Raw genomic sequence first — 21,851 nt, 5'->3', positions numbered from 1 at the left:
CAGTTATCTCTTCCATTCTGATATTATAAGATCTAATTATCTTCACTAATTGTCTTCAATATTGTTGATCATGGGGTGTTGCTGACTTGCCTCTGGAATGGTGAGGCTCCCCGTCAGTGGCTTTGTTCTTTTCTCCGAGAGATCTCAGTGGATAGTCATGGGCAATTACTCCTCTTCTTGAAGGACCCTTAAGTGTGGTGTGAACCAGGGTGGCATTGTGTCATCCCGCCTGTTCAATGTGTACATGGGGCCATGAGGAAGGTTAAAAAGGGGAGCTTGGGTAGTATGGCATTTTCTATATGCCCATGACACCAAATTGTATATTTGTCTTGTCTGATTTGTACAACAAAGTCATCCATTGCCTCAGACAATGTAAATGGGCTGTCCATGGATGAGAGAGAGCTGCTTGTACGTTAAACCAGACAAGACTAAGGTGATGAAGATGAGCTGAGAGAATAAGTTGGAGGAGATAGCAGAAATAATATTAGTTCTTTTTACTGTGGGAGTGCATCAGCCATTTAGTCACCAGAGTTTGCAACTTTAGACCCCAGAGCTGTTAGATGACCATATTAAAGTAGTAACCAGGTCGGTTTTTACCCTCTTGGCTTGGTCAGGAGGTTGCCTGAGTGTCAAGTGCAATGCCTGACCTTTGACCGGTGTGACATTAATCATATATTAAGCCACAGGTGCTGGAACTAGGGGTGTTTGGGGTGCTGCCGCAACCCCTGGCTTGAAGTGATTTCCATTATATACAGATTTTACAGTTTGGTTCTATGGTTCTCGGCACCTCCACTATACAAATTGTTCCAGCACCCCTATATTAAGCTTCATCCTCTGCTGCCTCTGGCTGGAGCTGAGTGTTTGCACAATGAATGGGACTTGAAGGTGCCCAGCATTTGGCAGGATCAGGCTCTAATTCAGTATAACCTTCGGGGGTGGCCTCGAAGAATTATGTGCGACACCCTCAAAAGCGCCGGAGACGTGCCCCAAGCAGGGGAAGCACAAGGGGGAGAAAGAACTACATTTCCCAGTCGCCATTGTGCTGCAGGCCGCTTGTGATTGGCTGGGGTCCTCGTCCAATCAGCGAGGAAGAGGTGGATAACGGTGCGGCAGGTGCTCTCCGAAGGAGGCTGGGCTGCGGGGGGAGGGAACATGGCGCTGGGTACCAGGGCATCGCGGTGGCTGCTGCACCTGCCGGCCGGGAGTTGCCTCCTCCTCCTCCTGCTGCTGCTCTGCGTGCAGCTCGGGGGCGGACAGAAGAAGAAGGAGGTAGAACCGTTCGTTCCTCTCCGGCGAGCTCCGACCCGGGTGGGGAGCAGGCTGGGGATGTCCTGCAGCGCTGCCCCCCACCTCCCGCCCCGGCCCTATGAGCCCCATGACCAGGCGCGGCCCAGCTGGGGAATGGGGGTCGGGGAGGGGACTCGTTCACGTGACTCAGCCGTGCTCTCCCCTCCCGGGCTCTCCCCTTGCGTTGCAGGATGGGCTGTTCCCTCCCCTGGGCTCTGGGGGTTCCCTCTGCCCCGCCACCTTCCTTCCCCCACAGCGCCGGGGTCTCTGCACGCTGCCGTTCGTGCCCCATTGCCGCCAGGGTCCGCAGCCCGGAAGCACTTGCGTGGGTGAGCCCCCCGCTCCTTCCCACCTTGCTGGGGGCGCTGACACCAGGGCGTGGATTGCTCCCCCGCCTGCTATCCATCGCCTGGATGGCTTCCTCTCCCCCCGCTGTAGGGACATGCAAATTGCTGATCCACCACACTCATTCTAGCTGTGGCAATGCCACCTTAAACTTGCCTGTTAATATAGTGGCAAAACAGGCCTCTCTCAAAAGACTTAATTACGTGTAAATCGATAGCTGACACATATCCGGATTAATTGCAGTAGAATGTTGGATAATTTTGATTTTACTTTACATTCACAATATTGAAGTTTTATCTTGTTACACCATTTCACCCTGTGTTTGCCTCAAAAGAAGTCCTGTCCATTTGAATTTGGCCCTAAATGTAGTTTTTGAATAAATAATTTAAAGTCAATGGGCATGGTTCTATATGCATTTTTCCCAATTAAAACACCTTTAAAAACAGCAGAGGAGGTCTGGCTTTACACTGTTTGTTTGGGCTATTGCAGGAGACTCTAATGTGAAATTAACTAGGCCTAACTGTATGAACAATGAAATTGAATGGTATATGATTGTTGTTCAACTGAAAGTAATGCCAACAGACAAACATAGAAACAATCACAGTGTGCCTGTGTGTACCCTGAATCTCAGTTCTAAAGATCAAAGAAATACTTGTAAACTTATTAAAGACTTGGAGAGGGGGAGAGGTAGGAGATTAAAAAACAAAATAGTAAAACCAAAATCAATTTAACAATTTAGATTATTCAAATTAAATGCATGTCACATTACTCATGATATTTGTTTGCTGTCTGTCTTTCAGTTAGGAAAATTTAAAACATTCAGTTTAATTTTTCCTTGTTAGCTTGTGGTCAAATTCAGTTTAGGTCTTCTCACTCACTAGTAGAGTGAAAACACTGGAAGAATTTTTTGCGTTAAAGTTTCCATTTAAATTTCAAAACAAACAAATGGTAATTCTGCCTTAAGTAATCATGACCTACTGTGACATTTTAGCTTTACTCTTTGAGATTTATGGTTTTAATTATGGAACTCAAAGGGTGCCTTGCTTTTTTTGTTGGTTTGTTTGACTGCTACCAAAAAACTCATGACTTTGTTTTGAAAATCCAGTTTTGTTAACAAATCAGTTGTTTGAATTATTTGCTCAAACAAATGGGAGAAGCCTCAAGAAAAGTTTTTCTCCCTCCTCCTGCTCAAGGGATTACCACAGGATGTTTCTTGAGTGCTAAACATCAATTCCACAAAAAAACAATTTCTCTCTCATCTCTTACTTTCTTACATGGCATATTTGGTAACATTCTGCTTTTTCATGTAATCATATGAGCTCTTTACAGAGCTCTCAATCCTAATGGAAATCGTGTTTACACTAGTAAGTAGAAAGAAATTTCTCTGATTCTGTATTGTACACATATGAAGCCAGATGCTGTTCTCTTTACACTAGTATAAATCTGGGTTACTTCTATTGTAGACAATAAGGATACACCTTGTTTACCTTGGTGTAACTGAAACTAAAATCTAGTTCATGGTATATATTTTGAGTAGAAAGGTCCAGAGGAGAATGAGAGGCTAAAGAGAAAAATGAGGGAGGGAGTGAAAGTGGGCATGAGGGAGATGGATGTCACTAGGGCAGGTGGAGGAACTAGAGAATCTGCATCTGATTGGAGAAAATTGTAGGAGAAAAGGAAGCTGATGGGGGAGAGAAGGTTATAGATAGTATTTTTGTCAAATCCTGTGCAGGAACTATGGTTAAGGACTATAGACCTAAATTTGAGAATACATGAACTTTAGGCAACCACATCCTTATTCAGGTATTGAAATAAGTAGTATCATTTTCCAAGTGCTTTTTGACTATGTTCTCCTTTGCTTCAGTCATCACTACTCAGTAAGCATACATTTAGTTTTTGAGAGCCATATTGTGCTTCATGCAGGTTACGCCTGCCCAAGGGGTAGTAACTCATTAGCCTCTATAGGGAGGCTATTACTTTAATATTCTGTTGGGGAACATGCTTTTCTATTCACTACGTATTCTCTTGTGCTAGAAGCAGGGGGATTGGTCCTTATTGCAATCATTTAAATCTAAGTTATTTGCAGAACTGCTATGGGAATGCAGTAATTTACTTCAACACATCTCTGTTGCAGCCAAGGAACTTCTGATTAAAAGTGGTACGTGAGCTGTGTTCTCAAACTGTGTGTTTATCTTTGATTGTTTATATTTTTACTTCAGGACTGGGTGTTCATATTTGGAGCCTACTTCTCTTTGCAGCTGTAGAGCTATTATACAGCTCATGACAGAATCTCTGGGTTTTGTCACTGCTGCTCAACTCTTCTTGCTACTAGACACCATGAACTAGATACGTTAGCATTACTGTTCCCATGATGGTAACTTTTATTATAGTTGAGAATTGCTTACTGTATACTACTTTTACTGTCATGTACGTTAATCTAAATAGCTATATTAGAGCTAGGTGGAAACTGAATTTTTCATTTCAAGGAGAATGTTGTGAATCTGATTTTTCCTTCTGTTCTGAAATGGAACAAAAGCAAGAACTGAAATGAGATTTAAAAAACAAACAAACAAAACCTGTCATTTCTGATCAATCTAAATGTTTTAATCTGATTTTATTTTATACTGTATATTTAAAATATTTAATGAAATTTGACAGAGATAACTGAAATGTTTCCAAAGTCAAGACATTCCATTTTAAGCTTATCAGAATGCTTTTATTTTTCTTTCAATCTTTCTTTCAAAAATCTTTGCTTGAAATGGACAAATTTAGACAAACATTTAGCCCAGGGCTTCTCAAACTGGGGGTTGGGACCCACTGGGGGTCACAAGATTCTTACATGGGGGGGTCGCAGGCTGTCAGTCTCCATCGCAAACCCCACTTTGCCTCCAGCATTTATAATGGTGTTAAATATATAAAAAGTGATTTTAATTCATAAGCGGAGGGAGAGGGGGTTTGCATTCAGAGGCTTTCTATGTGAAAGGGGTCACCAGAACAAAAGTTTGAAAACCACTGATTTAGCCTTTGATGAATTGGCATTTTCCAACTGCCACCAAAAATGATCTTGTGGGTAAAGAACTAGACTGGTAGTCAAGAGTTTAGTTTTTGTTTTCAGATCATCCATTGATTTCCTGGATGACAAGTCACTTAGACTCTCTGTGCCTCCAGTCCTGTTCCTAATCATCTAGTTTCTTTTGTAGACCCTATCTTGTCTGTTTAGAGTATAGACTTTTCAGGGGTGGGATTGTCTCTTAATGTGGTCATATAGTGCCCACCACAATAAGGCCATAATGTATACTAAGGGCTCTCGGCAGTATTGTAATACTACCACTTAGTGTGAAGTAGTATTAATGATGATCAAATTCAGACTCTCCATTTGAAAAGCAGTATCTTTGCTCCTAATAAAGACACTTCACTTTTACATAAGAATCACTGCTAAACTATAGAATACCATCATGCAATCTTTTCTTTTTGCATCAATTAGTACACTAATACTACATCTACACATGGAGCTAGGAGTGTGATTCCCAGCTTGAGTAGAAATACTTGTTTTAGTGCACTAAATATAGTAGTGTATCCGCAGTAGCGTGAGCAGTGGCACAGGCTAGCTGCTCTGAGTACAAACTCGCCCAGACCTAGTGCTTAATTTGTAATGGAAAAGGTGCTGAGGCTCAAGCAATTTTCTTTACTTACATAACTGATGCAGCAAACCCAAAGGTGCCGGGGCTATGAACAGCCAAGCGTAGAGGTGCTGGGGCTCAGCCCTGGCACAAATTAAGCACTGCCCAGACCTCATAAGTACATATTCAGGGCTGCTGCATGCTGCTGCCTGTGCTACTGAGGCTACACTAATATTTTTAGCGTGCTAGCTTGACTATGCCTGCTCGAGCTGGGAACTGCTCTTAGATCCAAGTGTAGTCATTAGCTCAGATTCAGTCATTGCTCAGATTGTTGTTGCTTTGTCTTCAGAAAAGCATGTGGAACTTCTTCCTTTTTCACCATAATGTTACTACCACTTTTCTGTTGCTGTTGGGTATTACTGACCTTGAAAGATCTCTCCTGTATATCAGTGTAACTGCAAGCTTTGGAAATAGAAGACTTTTCTATAAAAGTTTGGGTCATCAAGTATTGCATTCTTGTTCTGTGAGTGGTGTTTACAATATCATAAGTTGCTGTGTTGGATTCCTGTAGCTAGACAATATTGGAAGCCCTGGCATTGGCTATTATGTATTTTCTTTACAACTGCAGAGATAATTTGAGTGCTTTGTGGAGTGCATGGTGTGAATTAATGGACTTTGCTTGTGTTTGTCAAGCTTTTCAGTGGAACGCTCTATAGGCTTATATGAAAAATTAAAGGTAAGTACTAGGAGGTAAAAAGAACAAGTAGTCTGAAAATGGTGTATGAAGCATATGAGGGTATACAAGTGTGGTAACTGCAGTATCTGTCCCTTCTCTTCTGGTAGCAACCATCTGTGGAAATGGACTACGAACAGTGGAGAGCTAAAGCTGTGGATAAGATGGAAGATAAGTGAGATAGGAAGGAGGAGTATGATGAATATGGAGAGCTGTTTACATATTTTTATGGACAGAGTTGCCATTTTAAGTACAGGATATAAATTGCTGTTGAAAACGTGATGAGGGAGGGCTCTATTCAGTGTGTAAGTCCCCTCCACCCAACTTTCTGTTCAGCATTTGAATCTAGCTTTAACATTTGTGGAACTTTTTTGATTTGATATGGCTTTATTAACCCAGCAGGTGGGGTGGGGGGGAATCCAGTTCTACCAACCCCAGATGCTCAAATGGGTCCCTGAAAAATCAAATGATTGGGTTAAATTATGAGGTTTTATTTATTGATTGCTTGATTTGGCTTTTATTTACCTTTGAGCCTTTAGAGTACACTTGAGTTATGTTTTCTTGCTTGTCTCCAGATTTTTCTCTTGAGAGCTAGATTTTTTTTTTTAAAATAAATGGAAACTAAGATTCTCTAATTGCAAAAATCCAGGAGCTGGGGCTTTAAGAACAACAACAAATATTGTGAGACTTACATACAGATACATGCTCCCTATCTCCTCGTTCTCCGTTATAGCTAGTATACATCATGTAGCAGTGCATTGCATTTTAAAAAAAAAACAGGGAATCTGGTCCAAAATACAGCATGTGCATAACACTATTAAAGTCAGTCATTGCAGGTTCAATATCTCTTTCCTCTCACCCCCCATCTCTCCTATCCAACTCACTTAATTGTACTACAGATTACTGTTGTTTACTGTTGGTCAGGGCACCAGTGCAGGAGGCTGAATGAATCGCAGTAAGCTTAAAAAGCTTAAGGCCCCCTTCTTTAAATTGTTTGAGTAAAGCACAAAAGTTTGCAGGATCTGGGTATCTCCTTATACAGAAACCAGATGAGTAATTGTGCTTGCACTTCTACTGAACAAATATTGACTTTGCTCTATTTTTAATCCTGAATGAAAATAATCATGTGAGTCTTAGCTGGGGTCCTTCATCTCCTAGTGCTTCCTCCAGGAAAAATATTTATGGTTCTCTGTGTTGCCTAGCCCCAAAGAAAAATACCTTTAAACCATGTCCTTTGTTTCATCCCAGTACTTGCAGTTTGAGGTATTGGGTGCAGTAGATAGCTTAAAGAAAAGGAGTACTTGTGGCACCTTAGAGACTAACCAATTTATTTGAGCATGAGCTTTCGTGAGCTACAGCTCACTTCATCAGATGCATACTGTGGAAACTGCAGCAGACTTTATATATACACAGAGAATATGAAACAATACCTCCTCCCACCCCACTGTCCTGCTGGTAATAGCTTATCTAAAGTAATCATCAGGTTAGGCCATTTCCAGCACAAATCCAGGTTTTCTCACCCTCCACCCCCCCACACAAATTCACTCTCCTGCTAGTGATAGCCCATCCAAAGTGACAACTCTTTACACAATGTGCATGATAATCAAGTTAGGCCATTTCCTGCACAAATCCAGGTTCTCTCACTCCAGAGAACCTGGATTTGTGCTGGAAATGGCCTAACCTGATGATTACTTTAGATAAGCTATTACCAGCAGGACAGTGGGGTGGGAGGAGGTATTGTTTCATATTCTCTGTGTATATATAAAGTCTGCTGCAGTTTCCACGGTATGCATCTGATGAAGTGAGCTGTAGCTCACGAAAGCTCATGCTCAAATAAATTGGTTAGTCTCTAAGGTGCCACAAGTACTCCTTTTCTTTTTGCGAATACAGACTAACACGGCTGTTACTCTGAAACCTGTAGATAGCTTAAGCGATCTTCTGTCCAGTACAAGAGCAGAGGGAAAAAGGATTTTTGTTTTAAGATGGATATTCCTTTTCTTTCGGAGGGATGGGTGGGAGGGAATCAGTCTCACCAGAGGCCTCATCTGGAGTACTGTGTCCAGTTTTGGGCCCCACACTACAAGAAGGATGTGGATAAATTGGAGAGAGTCCAGCGAAGGGCAACAAAAATGATTAGGGGTCTGGAACACATGACTTATGAGGAGAGGCTGAGGGAGCTGGGATTGTTTAGCCTGCAGAAGAGAAGAATGAGGGGGGATTTGATAGCTGCTTTCAACTACCTGAAAGGGGGTTCCAAAGAGGATGGCTCTAGACTGTTCTCAATGGTAGCAGATGACAGAACGAGGAGTAATGGCCTCAAGTTGCAGTGGGGGAGGTTTAGATTAGATATTAGGAAAAACTTTTTCACTAAGAGGGTGGTGAAACACTGGAATGCGTTGCCTAGGGAGGTGGTGGAATCTCCTTCCTTGGAAGTTTTTAAGGTCAGGCTTGACAAAGCCCTGGCTGGGATGATTTAACTGGGAATTGGTCCTGCTTCGAGCAGGGGGTTGGACTAGATGACCTTCAGGGGTCCCTTCCAACCCTGATATTCTATGATTCTATGTCTAATAGAGGGGGACGATCACGTCCCTCGATCTGCTCGCTATGCCCCTACTTATACATCCCAAAATGCCATTGGCCTTCTTGGCAACAAGGGCACACTGCTGACTCATATCCAGCTTCTCGTCCACTGTCACCCCAGGTCCTTTTCCGCAGAACTGCTGCCTAGCCATTCGTTCCCTAGTCTGTAGCGGTGCATTGGATTCTTCCGTCCTAAGTGCAGGACCCTGCACTTATCCTTATTGAACCTCATCAGATTTCTTTTGGCCCAATCCTCCAATTTGTCTAGGTCCTTCTGTATCCTATCCCTCCCCTCCAGCGTATCTACCACTCCTCCCAGTTTAGTATCGTCCGCAAATTTGCTGAGATTGCAATCCACACCATCCTCCAGATCATTTATGAAGATATTGAACAAAACCGGCCCCAGGAGCGACCCCTGGGGCACTCCACTTGACACCGGCTGCCAACTAGACATGGAGCCATTGATCACTACCCGTTGAGCCCGACAATCTAGCCAGCTTTCTACCCACCTTATAGTGCATTCATCCAGCCCATACTTCCTTAACTTGCTTACAAGAATACTGTGGGAGACCGTGTCAAAAGCTTTGCTAAAGTCAAGAAACAATACATCCACTGCTTTCCCTTCATCCACAGAACCAGTAATCTCATCATAGAAGGTGATTAGATTAGTCAGGCATGACCTTCCCTTGGTGAATCCATGCTGGCTGTTCCTGATCACTTTCCTCTCATGCAAGTACTTCAGGATTGATTCTTTGAGGACCTGCTCCATGATTTTTCCAGGGACTGAGGTGAGGCTGACTGGCCTGTAGTTCCCAGGATCCTCCTTCTTCCCTCTTTTAAAGATTGGCACTACATTAGCCTTTTTCCAGTCATCCGGGACTTCCCCGGTTCGCCACGAGTTTTCAAAGATAATGGCCAATGGCTCTGCAATCACAGCCGCCAATTCCTTCAGCACTCTTGGATGCAACTCGTCCGTCCCCATGGACTTGTGCACGTCCAGCTTTTCTAAATAGTCCCTAACCACCTCTATCTCCACAGAGGGCTGGCCATCTCTTCCCCATTTTGTGATGCCCAGCGCAGCAGTCTGGGAGCTGACCTTGTTAGTGAAAACAGAGGCAAAAAAAGTATTGAGTACATTAGCTTTTTCCACATCCTCTGTCACTAGGTTGCCTCCCTCATTCAGTAAGGGGCCCACGCTTTCCTTGGCTTTCTTCTTGTTGCCAACATACCTGAAGAAACCCTTCTTGTTACTCTTGACATCTCTCGCTAGCTGCTGCTCCAGGTGCGATTTGGCCCTCCTGATTTCATTCCTACATGCCCGAGCTATATTTTTATACTCTTCCCTGGTCATATGTCCAACCTTCCACTTCTTGTAAGCTTCTTTTTTATGTTTAAGATCCGCTAGGATTTCACCGTTAAGCCAAGCTGGTCGCCTGCCAGTTCCTTTGTACTGTGGAAGGTACGAATATTGCTATTTGATGAAGCGTCACTGTAGGCTGTTTTCCTAAAGGTTATTTTTGCTTGTCATTGTCCATAGAAAATATTGCCATTCCTAAGGATGTGGTTGATAGTCTGATTTCTAAATTAGCCCATCCTGCATACATTATTTTGCCAGGATACTTTTGGAGTAAGTGGATTAAAGTAATGCTATCCCCGGCTCTGTCCGAAAATCCTTCAAGTTCTACATGTAAGATGCAGTATTTAGTTAAAATAGTAGCAACTGAAGCTTTTGTTTTAAGGCAGGCAGTTAAAATATGGTACTTCTGCAAGGAAGAACCTTCCTGTTGTGTACTTAATAAGCAGCCCTGAACATAAAATTATAAAAAACATAAAATCTCAGTCCCAGCTGTGGTAGACTAGCAGGCTTATTGGGACAACTCTCGGAACAAGTTTGGTTCAGCACCCTGGGCTCTTGTTCCCCCTTCACTCTGTGAAGAGCGCACTCAGCTTCTCCAGCTCCTGGGTACATACCTTTTCAAGCCTCCTTCCCTCAACTTATGAGTTTTGTTATTTTTACCATCACATCATCCCTTCTCACCCTTTTGCATCTGGAGCTTATAAAAGATCAGCCCAACCTTGCTGCTTTTTGCCTTCTTATTTGAGTACAGGATATGAAGTAAAGAATGCTTAGAGCAGCCTGGCAGCACTCATGTAATTAGATTGCTGAAACTTTGTTTCTGCTCCAGATGTCTCCATTTGGCAGCATTACTGCCATAGACAGATGAGCAACTTAATTGATCTTTCCTACCACTCTGCTCTACAACCATTTATGCAGCACTTCCTATGTACATGTATGAAAAATACGGATTGTATCTGCTCCAGTACTAAATGCTATGGATAAATCTTATTTAGATGGATTAAACTGCATAGCCATAGGGAAAAAGTGTATGTTTATTGGATGACTTACTGCTTAGAGGCTTCAGGATTTAATATCATTTGAACAGAACTATTTATTAGTATGAAAGTTGCATTTCATTGGGTAAAGTTACATTTTTATTTTGGTAACTAGTTTGACTCTATGCTTTCTGGACCCCTTTACTGAGACCTAAGATAATTTAGGTAGGCATGAGGGGATTAGACTTTTCTTTATGTACAGTTCATTGGTTTTCTGCCTTCTGTAGCCTCTCGTGAATTTAATCTTTGTTTTTTTCATGGTGAAATTTTACAATGATGTGGTGACATGATGAAGTTAAGTATTAAACTACATTTGGACTAACTCTGTGTACAGTGGTCCTCAAAGCAGAATTTGAAGTGGATGAAGTCCTATTTTTGCATGTTATTATCACCATACAGCAAGTCTGCTATACCCAAACAAATACATTAGTACTTCTATCATGCTGAATTAATTAGTTCTTGTATGGAAGAGCTAGAATACTAACTGGCAATACTTAGGTCACATTAAGGAATCCTATAAAGTAGAGATGGAGAAGTCTGACTTCCCTCCCAATGCAGACTTGTTCGGAACATTTATTTTCTCTAGTGTCTTGTGTAGTCTGTTTTATGATTGCTGAAGTGATGAGGCTTCCATCATTCTCAGGTGGGCTCTTCTCCAATCTTTAGAACTTACTAGTGGGACTTTATTTTTCTTGCCCATTAACACCATTTTGGAATACCTTGAAATCTGCTTCCTTTGTTTAAATGGTTGTGGTTCTTAACCTTGCAATTTCCCTAGCCCATCACTTTTCTTAGTCTTTTTCTTCAAATTCTCATACAATGTATTACCATCTTTGTAGTACAGAGGGGCTGAAAACTGAACCCAGTAATATTTGGTGTGATCTCACTCATGCTACAGAAATGCAATATTACTTCCTTATTTTATGACCTAATACATGTGTATATGCAATTCATAATCATACTAGTTTATCTGATTATATGTTGCTATAAGAGAGTATAGAAGACCCCATCTCTCCTTCACAAATACAGGAAGTCAGGCTCGCATAGGGAGAGGCCATAGAAGCAAGTGTCCCAGGAACAGGAAGTTGAGCTTTATCTTCCACCTTTGTTTCTAATCTCAAAGTTGCTGTTTAATTAATGTCCCCCAGTGGTATCTGCAAAACTCCTAAGTTGATAGTAGTGTGGTTTGTTCATTCTTCTAGATAACTAATGAAGGTGTTCAATAAAACTGAATTTAGTGCCAGTCCCTGCACTTAAGGTTTTTTTTTCTTCTCTCTGCAAGTTTTAATAAATGAGTGCTCTGATCCAAGCCAACGTGATTGTACTTACAAAGTGAGATTTTTTTTTAATGAATATAGCAAAAAATTTCACTGATGGCTGGAGATATTTCATCAACTACTTTCCCTTCTAATAGCTTTGTAGGGGAAAAGTGCCCAGTTTATTTGGCCTGATTGTGGCATTCACAATCTTTTCCATGGCTGTTCCTTTGGGATGTATTATTTTTGCAAATCCTGACATATATTGTTGTCTTAAAATTGAATGATCTTTCTAGGGATTGTAATTTGGTTACTATATAATTGCTAGATCACTCTTTAAAAACTTCTAAAAATGTTGGTAACACCTTTGTAGGCTTAGCAGAATTCTATTTTTACTTATGTTTGGACAATATCAATGTTTTATTTTTTTAATAACTTAATTTTTCTGTTTTAAATTTTCAGTTGCAGGAAGTTATACAAGGTTCAGACAATAATTTAATGACAGATGTTGAGATTCAAAAAGTTAAAGCTTCATAACCATAACATCACAAATTGTCAACATCACATGTCAATATACAAAGTAAATAACCTTAAATCAAACTAAGCTATCAAGCAGCATCTTTCTTACTTTACCTATCTATACATTTCAATTATTATGGATGAAAATATTTTTATCTGTTTGTGTATGTTGTGACAAAGCTCTGTCCTTGCCTCCGTGGGTCCCGCGTTTCCTGGTGGATTTTGCTAGCCTCAGAGGCTCACTGTGACCCTCCACGTAACCCTTCTCTCTCTAGAGACAAGGGTCACAGTTTACTGAGCCATTTTCATCATAAGCCAGCGAGGGAGGTGAGGAGAAGTTATCCTTCCTTGCACAATCTCTGTTGTCTCCCAGTCTCAGGGATTAATCAGGGGACAAAGGTGGGGGGCGTGGAGCCCGGGCCCACCCTCTACTCTAGGCTCCAGCCCAGGGACCCTAATAGTATCAGCTATGGTAGTTGACCTTTTAGAAACATGACATGTACAATTCCCTGGGCTACTTCCCCCACAGCAGCCCTCAATTCCTCAAGCTCCACTTCACCCTTACCTCAGGGCCTCCTTCCTTGTGCCTGATATGGTGTGTACTACTCAGCCTCTCTAACAGTGCAACTTCCTCCCACAGCTCCTGACCTGCACACCCACCTGACTAACTGGGAGGCTTTTAACTAGTTTAAGCCAGCTCCTGATTGGCTTCAGGTGTCCCAATCAACCTAGCCTTCTACCTGCCTTCTGGAAAGTTCTTAATTGGCCCCAGGTGTCTTAATTGACCTGGAGCAGCTTCCATTTCACTTAACCTGGTACCAGGGATATGTTTAGCCTGGAGCTAATATATCTATCTCCCACTACTTTTCCATAGCCATCTGGCCTTGCCCCATCACAGTATGTACAGAGAAATCAATGTTTGCTGACATTTACCAATTAAAAAAATTAATCCTTCCAAGCCTACTCATTTTTGCTTTTTCGTAGTTTTTACAAAATCCCTTCCCTCTTTTTCATGACTATGCAAAAATAATTGATAGCTGCTCAGTAAATTCATTAGGTAGTTCCCTTAACACTGCATCTCATAAGGTACTGACTTACGTATATAGTCTCTTCAAATATTTTTTTACCTGTTTCCTATCAATAGGAAGGGGCCTAAACCTAAAATTAGGATCTGAATCCAGAGCTGAGCTTTCAAAGAAGAGGCATTTCCTGGTATTTGGCTTGAGCTAATCAATAGCTATCTACTAGTGCCAGGATGTCCTTGTTTCTCTTTTTGTCAGGTCTTTTTTTAAAAAAAGAAAATTGGATCTTTAAGCAGTTGTTCAGTACTTAGCTACTTTGGTCACCATACATCTTCCTTCATAGTTACTAATAGGCCTTCTTTCTCTCTCCTATTGCCTCCCTCCTGCCTAAGACTGCCAAAATATTTGTGGAATCCTTTCTTATTCCTTTTCATCTCTTTGGCTAGCACAAACTCATTGTGGTTCTCCTTTTCTCCCATTATCTCTTCCTTGTAAACTGTAACTAAATCTGAATATACTTCTAGTTCCGGTACAGATTCATATTTAAACATAAATATTTAAGGAATCTCTGTTATGACTGCTGTTCTGTTTTATTTTGTTTCTGGGTTTGGGGGTATTTTTTGCATATTTCTGATGAAGGTTTCTTATAAATCTGTAACAGACTATGGAGAAGAAGTTCCCCAAACTCTGGTACAGGAGACGGATGTTCCATCAGTTCACATAAAAATATATATATATTTTAGAAGGTGGTTTATAAATTAGTAAAGTTTGGGAGATGCTGATCGAGAAAATTGGTTGCTTCAAGGGAGATTACATGCCATACAGTGTTGGAGGAAGCTGTGGGGAGGAAGAAGAGACAATGGCTAAACTACATTGAGGAGGTGGGTGTTGTGATGTACGAATTGTGAGTCTTCAGAAAATTGCTCAAAGGCCATTTACCCTCAAATTAAGTGCTTGAATATGTGCAGTGACATCTTCTTTTTATTGAAATAGACAGTGTATACTCCTGTCTATGCATCCTAAAAGATCTAGAACTTAGCATAATATTCTGTTAACAGCTCTAGTTGCAGAGTGTTGTGATTAGTATAAGCCTTATATCTGTGGATCTGGCTACAAAAAACAGCATCCTCTAAGATTCTCCACATTCTAATGCAACATTTGGTCTGGTGATTTAAATGTGGATTCCGACTGCTTCTTCCCTGGACAAGAGGAACTTTTGAAGAACAGCTTGACAGCCACTTGGTAAAACAGAACATGGACTTGGGGGAAGATGAGGGCATTTTCCCCAAAACTGGATATGTCACAGACGCAATGCATGGGGGGAGTGCTCAGATTTCTCCCTTAGCCCTGCTTCCTCCCTGTGCAGTAATGTTGTGCGGAGGAGGGCACTCTGTGTCTGCTGGTCAGTTTGCCCATGTGGGCTGTGTAAGGGGAGGGCAGGGAGCAGCTTCTGTTGGCTCACTGCACAGACTATGTGGGTAAACTGACCAGCAGACACACAGCATCTGGTGTTGCTGCTTGCCCACCTCCCCATCAGACCCCTTGGGGGGCATGACGGAAGCTTGGTGCAGGGAGCCAGTCAGGTGTTCCCTGCTAGCTTTTTGGTTTCCCCCTCATGGTTTGTGTAAGGGGAGGGTAGGAAAGCAGGGACCCAGCAGAGCCAGGTGGCAGAGCTGCTTTCCAAGAGTCTGTGCATTGTACAGCCCAGGTGAGTGAGTGATTTAGTCCTGGGGGAATTTGAATTAGAATTCTGGTTCAGTTGTTGGGGGGAGAAGAATAGGACTTCCTCTTCCCCTGGAGCAGCTGGGGTCGGGTCAGACCCAGACCCAGGAACCTCCCTGGCTGCAGGAAGCTCTGTACCCCTTCCCCACTTCCTGCCCCCATCACTCCTCAGCCTCTGGTGGGAGTGTCACTGCATGGGCAACTTCCCCCCACCCCCCGTCCACCCAACCTCCTTGCATTTGGAGCCCATTCCACACCCAGAACCTCTTCCACTGAGCCCTGTGCATTCAGACTTCCCTCAGCAAGCCCCCACCCCTGCACTTGAATCCCTACTCTGCCGAGCCTCACCCCCTGCATCCAGAGCCCCATCCTCCCACATATGGATTCACCTGCTTCACCTCACGACCCCATCCCTTTGCCCTCCCAAATATAGAAGTCAGACTACACCTATGAACATGGAGTAGCACTGGTGACTACTTTGAAGAATCAATTTGTTCCTGAGAGGTGAAATAAGTAAAGGGGGATAGAGAAAACTATTAAAAAAATGGACTTTGGGGATGAAGACATAAGGATTTTTCAGGGACCCTCATTTAGACTAGTTTTCATTGGTTAGGCAAAATGAGGGTATTCCCTTGCAAACTGCACCCCAGAATCTCACACATAGCTATCTAATCTATCTATAAAATTGTTTTCTTTGTACTCCCAGCAATCAGATTTCAGGAGAATTTGGGGAAGGCATTAATTGGATAATATGACAGTAACTGCAATGTTTTACTTTTTCCACGTTTGTCACAATAGTTAGAACTTTAATTAGAGGCAGATCTGTTGTACCTTTCTGACTTTATTTCCAAAAGATGCTAAAAAGGATTTTCAGCCCCTATTTATACTGCCATTGAACCTTCAGAATGCTTTCATGTTATCTATGGATCAAGTCGTAGGGCATTGCGAAAAATCAGTGCAAAGCAGATTGATTTTCTTGGTGATGGATGACTAATGTTGATAAGATAGCTTCTTATCTGCAAACAACCATGTGTCTTAAAGAGAACTTCTGTTACTGACATATAAACGTGTATAAACTCCATTATAAACAACTTTCTACTGCACCTCCCCTCTTCCATGCTCATTAGGGACCAGATTTTGCCACCCTCGTGCTGAATAGTAGCTTATTCCATGAGTAGTTTCACTGAAGTCCATTTTGGAGTAAGAGTTGTAGAATCTGGCCCTACAAAAATCCACACAGGACTCCTGGTCTTTCTGCAAGGTGCTGATTTGAGTTTGGGGGCAAAGACTAAAGGAGTTTTGCAATGGGTTGACTTGTGACCTTGATTGTGCAGGTAAATTAACAAAGCAGAGTGCCATTAAAAAGGGACAAAACCAACATAACAGGAAATGAATAGCTTTAAAAATGTTTTTATATTGCATTACTCTAATTGCATTAAATATAGACTCATTTAGTAGCATTACCAACTTCAAAATATTTGTGCTAGATCAAGGCATTCATTTAGAATTAAACTTTTTTTAAGGGATATCATTTTGAAAGAACTATACAGTAGTAACCTTTTCTTTAAGAAATGTAAAATTATCTTGCTCTATTTTTCTACTAGATTTAAATCTTCAGATTTAGGAGGGAAAACAATTACATTTTGAGGGTGGAATTTTCAGAAGCATCTAAGTGATTTAGGGGCATAAATACTATTGAATGTTAATGAAACTTGTGCTTCTGAGTCACTTAGAGGCTTTTCAGAATTCCACCTAAAGGTCATCAGATAACTTTTCCTTACTTAGGATGCACTGGAAAGAAAATGGAGTACTCCAGACATCAGTGCTAAGACTGGTGTGGCTTAACTTTAGATCACTTTCATGTCTGTAAGTGGTATCTTCATCAGATGTACCTAGATTGTATGTTGTTGAGATATATGTATAACTCCATCCAAAGAGCTGTGTCCATATTAATTGTTTCTGTTCCTTCTTTCTTTCTTTCTCTTGAAGAACAGAGGACACTTCTCTAAATATTTCCATTTTCAATTGGTAGTAGTTCATCCACCAGACAATCTTCAGTCTTGCATTGTAACCTTTCCCCAACCCTCATTAGGGATCCTTTTCATGAGAACTTGATAGAATTAGAAGTTTGTTCAATATTAGTTGGGTGCCATAGTGGAACTCCTTAAGAGTTTTGAGGGAAGGGATTTTATTTCATTGTATTTATTTTCTGATCCCAAAGAGAGAGAGGCCTGTGAACCATTCCAGACCTTCAACAGCTCATCAATTTAATCAGAAACTTCAAATTCCATATGCTTACTCTAGTCTCAACCATATCCTCATCCACCTAAGGCTGGTTTGATTCAACTTACAGAATGTGTATTTTCACATCTTAGTGAGGTCTTCACATTGAAAATAACTGTGGCTTATTGTGGGAGGAAATAATGACTAGTCTTTCCATTTGGACTGTCTGTGGCACCTTGAGGATACATAAAAGTACCTAGGTGTTGTAAAGCTGAGTGAAAAGACAGTGCTCACATGCTGTCTTTTGTAGGCCTGATTCTACAAGTATGGCCAGAGCCCTGCAGGGGACAAGGTGGGAGAATGCCTACTTTGAAAATGAATCTGGAGCTTTAGCTTGCACAAGGGCTCTGAGCAGCTCATTAGTTGTGCGGCAGCATAAGATCTTAGGCAGCTTTGCACAAGCCTATTGGTGGAAACTTTGCCACCTGCAGAGTTATGTGGCAGCTGAGCTGTGGCTTTGGGAATGTCGAGGCACCTAAGTATCTCTGTGAATCTAGTTCAAAGTGTCTTTCACATTGAGATGTTAGAGTATCCGTGACTATCCTTATTTGGACAATTCACAGAAATGAAGCAACCTCAAAAGGTGATCTTGTCCAACCCCATGTTCTGAGGCCATTCTTGACAGGTGTTTGTTTGTGGAATCCCCATCATTGGAGGTTTCTAAGAACAGGTTAGACAATCTCCCTTGGAAGCCTATAAGAGAACTTAACTACCCTTATGTTTAGAAAGCTTTTCCTAATATCTAACCTAAATCGCCCATGCTGCAGACTAAGCTAATTCACTTCTTATTCTGCCCTTGGTGGATGAGGAGAACAATTGATCACGGTCCTTGTATTAAGGGCTCTTATAAAATGAAGACTGTTGTGAGTCCCTCCAAGCCTCCTCTTTCTCCCTCCCCCCTCCGCCCGGTCATCTTTTTCTCAAGACTAAATACGATCAGTTCTTTCATGCTCTTGTTTGTTAGGTTTTCTAAAGCTTTTATAATGTTTGTTGCTTTCTTCTGGGACACCCTCTAATTTGTTCACATCTTTCTTAAAGCGTGCTGTTCAAAACTGGACACAGTATTCCAGTTAAGGCCTCACCAATGCCAAGTAGAGAGGAACAATTAGCCCCATGTCTTACATAGGATATTCCTGTTAGAATCATAGAAGATTAGGGTTGGAAGAGACCTCAGGAGGATATCTAGTCCAACCCCCTGCTCACAGGACCAAACCCAACTAAATCATCCCGGCCAGGGCTTTGTCAAGCCAGACCATAATTTATATTAATACATGCCAGAATTAATTTTCTTTTTTGCAGTGTGTCCTCGCAGTAAGATTTAGCAAAAGCTGTGTCACAAGCATGTATGCTGTTCCAAACATTGAAGTTCAAGAAAAACTGGAAGAAATCACAGCTCCATCCAAGTTAATACCAGTTTTATTGGGGCAGTTCTGGATTCTATAGTTAAGAATTTTGAAATACCTTTTTATGGAAGTACTACAGGAAAACAAGTGTTAAACAGTAATTGTCTTCTTCAAACTGATGGTCCTTAAGGCTTTGACAACCAATCAGTATTCTTGTATGCAGAACTAAAATTGGGACTTCTGTAACACTGGATACCAATATGCTGTATAACAAATATAGACAGCACATTTATGAAATCAGCACTGCCTAAATTTTTCTTCCTGTTTTTCAAAGGAGTTGTATTAAACCCTTAAGCTCATTGCAAGAATGACAATTCATGGTCAATGGAATGTCTAAAATATCTCCATATAGACTTCCCAGGGTTCAGAGTGATACTTTACGCTCTCAAGTCCTTTTTCTCTCATCTACAGGACAGAATGGTTAAAGTAGTTTACTGTCAATATGACCATGATATTTCACATGAACAAGAAGGGGAACACATTACAGCCAGCTGTACAAAGTGGTGGTGGCTTTGTGGGAATGATGTATAGTACAAAAAAATTATCCTGTAATTCTCCACCTTTGTGGGCAAGCACAATACTGGATGACCGTCTGACCCAAGATTTGTAGGAGTGGTCACTCAAGAACTATGCAGCAAATAGCATCTCCCTGTGTAGATATCTGGAGATAGTTGGAGTTGTGTCTTGCTGCAAATAGCTCTATCAGGTTTTGCTCCAGAGTAGAACACAGCCAGTCCATCTCTGGTGTGTGTTCTAGTCTGGGATGTAGGTCTCCTATGCATTCCATCTAGTTCCACTAATCCAGGGATTTCTCAAGAAAATCAAACAAGAAAAAGCTAAGTATAATTCAGTTACCCCAGTTTGGGTGAGACAAGATTGGCAATCAGATCTACTATAGCCATAGGTTTCTTTGTCTCCCTGCAATACTGAACTGACAGACTCAGTAGGGAAGTCAGATTTGTTCTCTGGAATCATAGAATCATAGAATATCAAGGTTGGAAGGGACCTCAGGAGGTCATCTAGTCCAACCCACTGCTCAAAGCAGGACCAATCCCCAACTAAATCATCCCAGCCAGGGCTTTGTCAAGCCTGGCCTTAAAAATATTTAAGGATGGAGATTCCACCACCTTTCTAGGTAACGCATTCCAGTGTTTCACCACCCTCCTAGTGAAAAAGTTTTTCCTAATATCCAACCTAAATCTCCCCCACTGCAACTTGAGACCATTACTCCTTGTTCTGTCATCAGCTACCACTGAGAACAGTCTAGATCCATCCTCTTTGGAACCCCCTTTCAGGTAGTTGAAAGCAGCTATCAAATCCCCCCTCATTCTTCTCTTCCGCAGACTAAACAATCCCAGTTCCCTCAGCCTCTCCTCATAAGTCATGTGTTCCAGTCCCCTAATCATTTTTGTTTGAGAGTCCGCTGGACTCTCTCCAATTTTTCCACATCCTTCTTGTAGTGTGGGGCCCAAAACTGGACACAGTACTCCAGATGGGGCCTCACCAGTGTCGAATGGAAGGGAACGCTCACGTCCCTCGATCTGCTGGCAATTGCCCTACCTATACATCCCAAAATGCCATTGGCCTTCTTGGCAACAAGGGCACACTGTTGACTCATATCCAGCTTCTCGTCCACTGTCACCCCTAGGTCCTTTTCCGCAGAACTGCTGCCTAGCCATTCAGTCCCTAGTCTGTAGCTGTGCATTGGGTTCTTCCATCCTAAGTGCAGGACCCTGCACTTATCCTTATTGAACCTCATCAGATTTCTTTTGGCCCAATCCTCCAATTTGTCTAGGTCCCTCTGTATCCTATCCCTGCCCTCCAGCGTATCTACCACTCCTCCCAGTTTACTATCATCCGCAAATTTGCTGAGAGTGCAAACCACACCATCCTCCAGATCATTTATGAAGATATTGAACAAAACCGGCCCCAGGAGCGACCCCTGGGGCACTCCACTTGACACCGGCTGCCAACTAGACATGGAGCCATTGGTCACTACCCGTTGAGCCCGACAATCTAGCCAACTTTCTATCCACCTTATAGTGCATTCATCCAGCCCATACTTCTTTAACTTGCTGACAAGAATACTGTGGGAGACCGTGTCAAAAGCTTTGCTAAAGTCAAGAAACAATACATCCACTGCTTTCCCTTCATCCACAGAACCAGTAATCTCATCATAGAAGATGATTAGATTAGTCAGGCATGACCTTCCCTTGGTGAATCCATGCTGACTGTTCCTAATCACTTTCCTCTCATGTAAGTGCTTCAGGATTGATTCTTTGAGGACCTGCTCCATGATTTTTCCGGGGACTGAGGTGAGGCTGACTGGCCTGTAGTTCCCGGATCCTCCTCCTTCCCTTTTTTAAAAGATTGGCACTACATTAGCCTTTTTCCAGTCATCCGGGACTGGAAAAAGTGTTCATTTTAAGAACACTTTCACAGCAGATTTGACAAAACACAAAGAAGGTACGAATGAGAGATTTCTAAGGATAAGAGATTTCTACAGCACTCGATCCAAGGTTTAAGAATCTGAAATGCCTTCCTAAATCTGAGAAGGACAAGGTGTGGAACATACTTTCAGATGCTTTAAAAGAGCAACACACTGATCTGGAAACTACAGTACCCAAACCACCGAAAAAGAAAATCAATCTTCTGCTGGTGGCATCTGACTCGGATGATGAAAATGA

The 21,851-nt window shown here is 42.0% G+C and overlaps 1 protein-coding gene across 2 annotated transcripts in view; it reads left to right on the top strand.

Annotated features, from left to right (window-relative positions):
* Positions 1-1,152: 1,152 nt before the first annotated feature.
* TUSC3 (tumor suppressor candidate 3) overlaps positions 1,153-21,851 on the top strand; it is a 282,259-nt gene continuing 261,560 nt past the window's right edge. The window contains exon 1 of one of the 2 annotated variants that reach the window (XM_077814571.1): positions 1,153-1,308. In XM_077814571.1, the coding sequence (XP_077670697.1) occupies positions 1,153-1,308 (156 nt within the window). The remainder of the gene's footprint in view (positions 1,309-21,851) is intronic. The other variant, XM_077814572.1, reaches the window with a different exon arrangement.

This window comes from Eretmochelys imbricata, chromosome 4, assembly GCF_965152235.1.
Source record: "Eretmochelys imbricata isolate rEreImb1 chromosome 4, rEreImb1.hap1, whole genome shotgun sequence".
Taxonomy (NCBI): Eukaryota; Metazoa; Chordata; order Testudines; family Cheloniidae; genus Eretmochelys; species Eretmochelys imbricata.
This window is presented reverse-complemented; position numbering and strand designations above follow the sequence as displayed.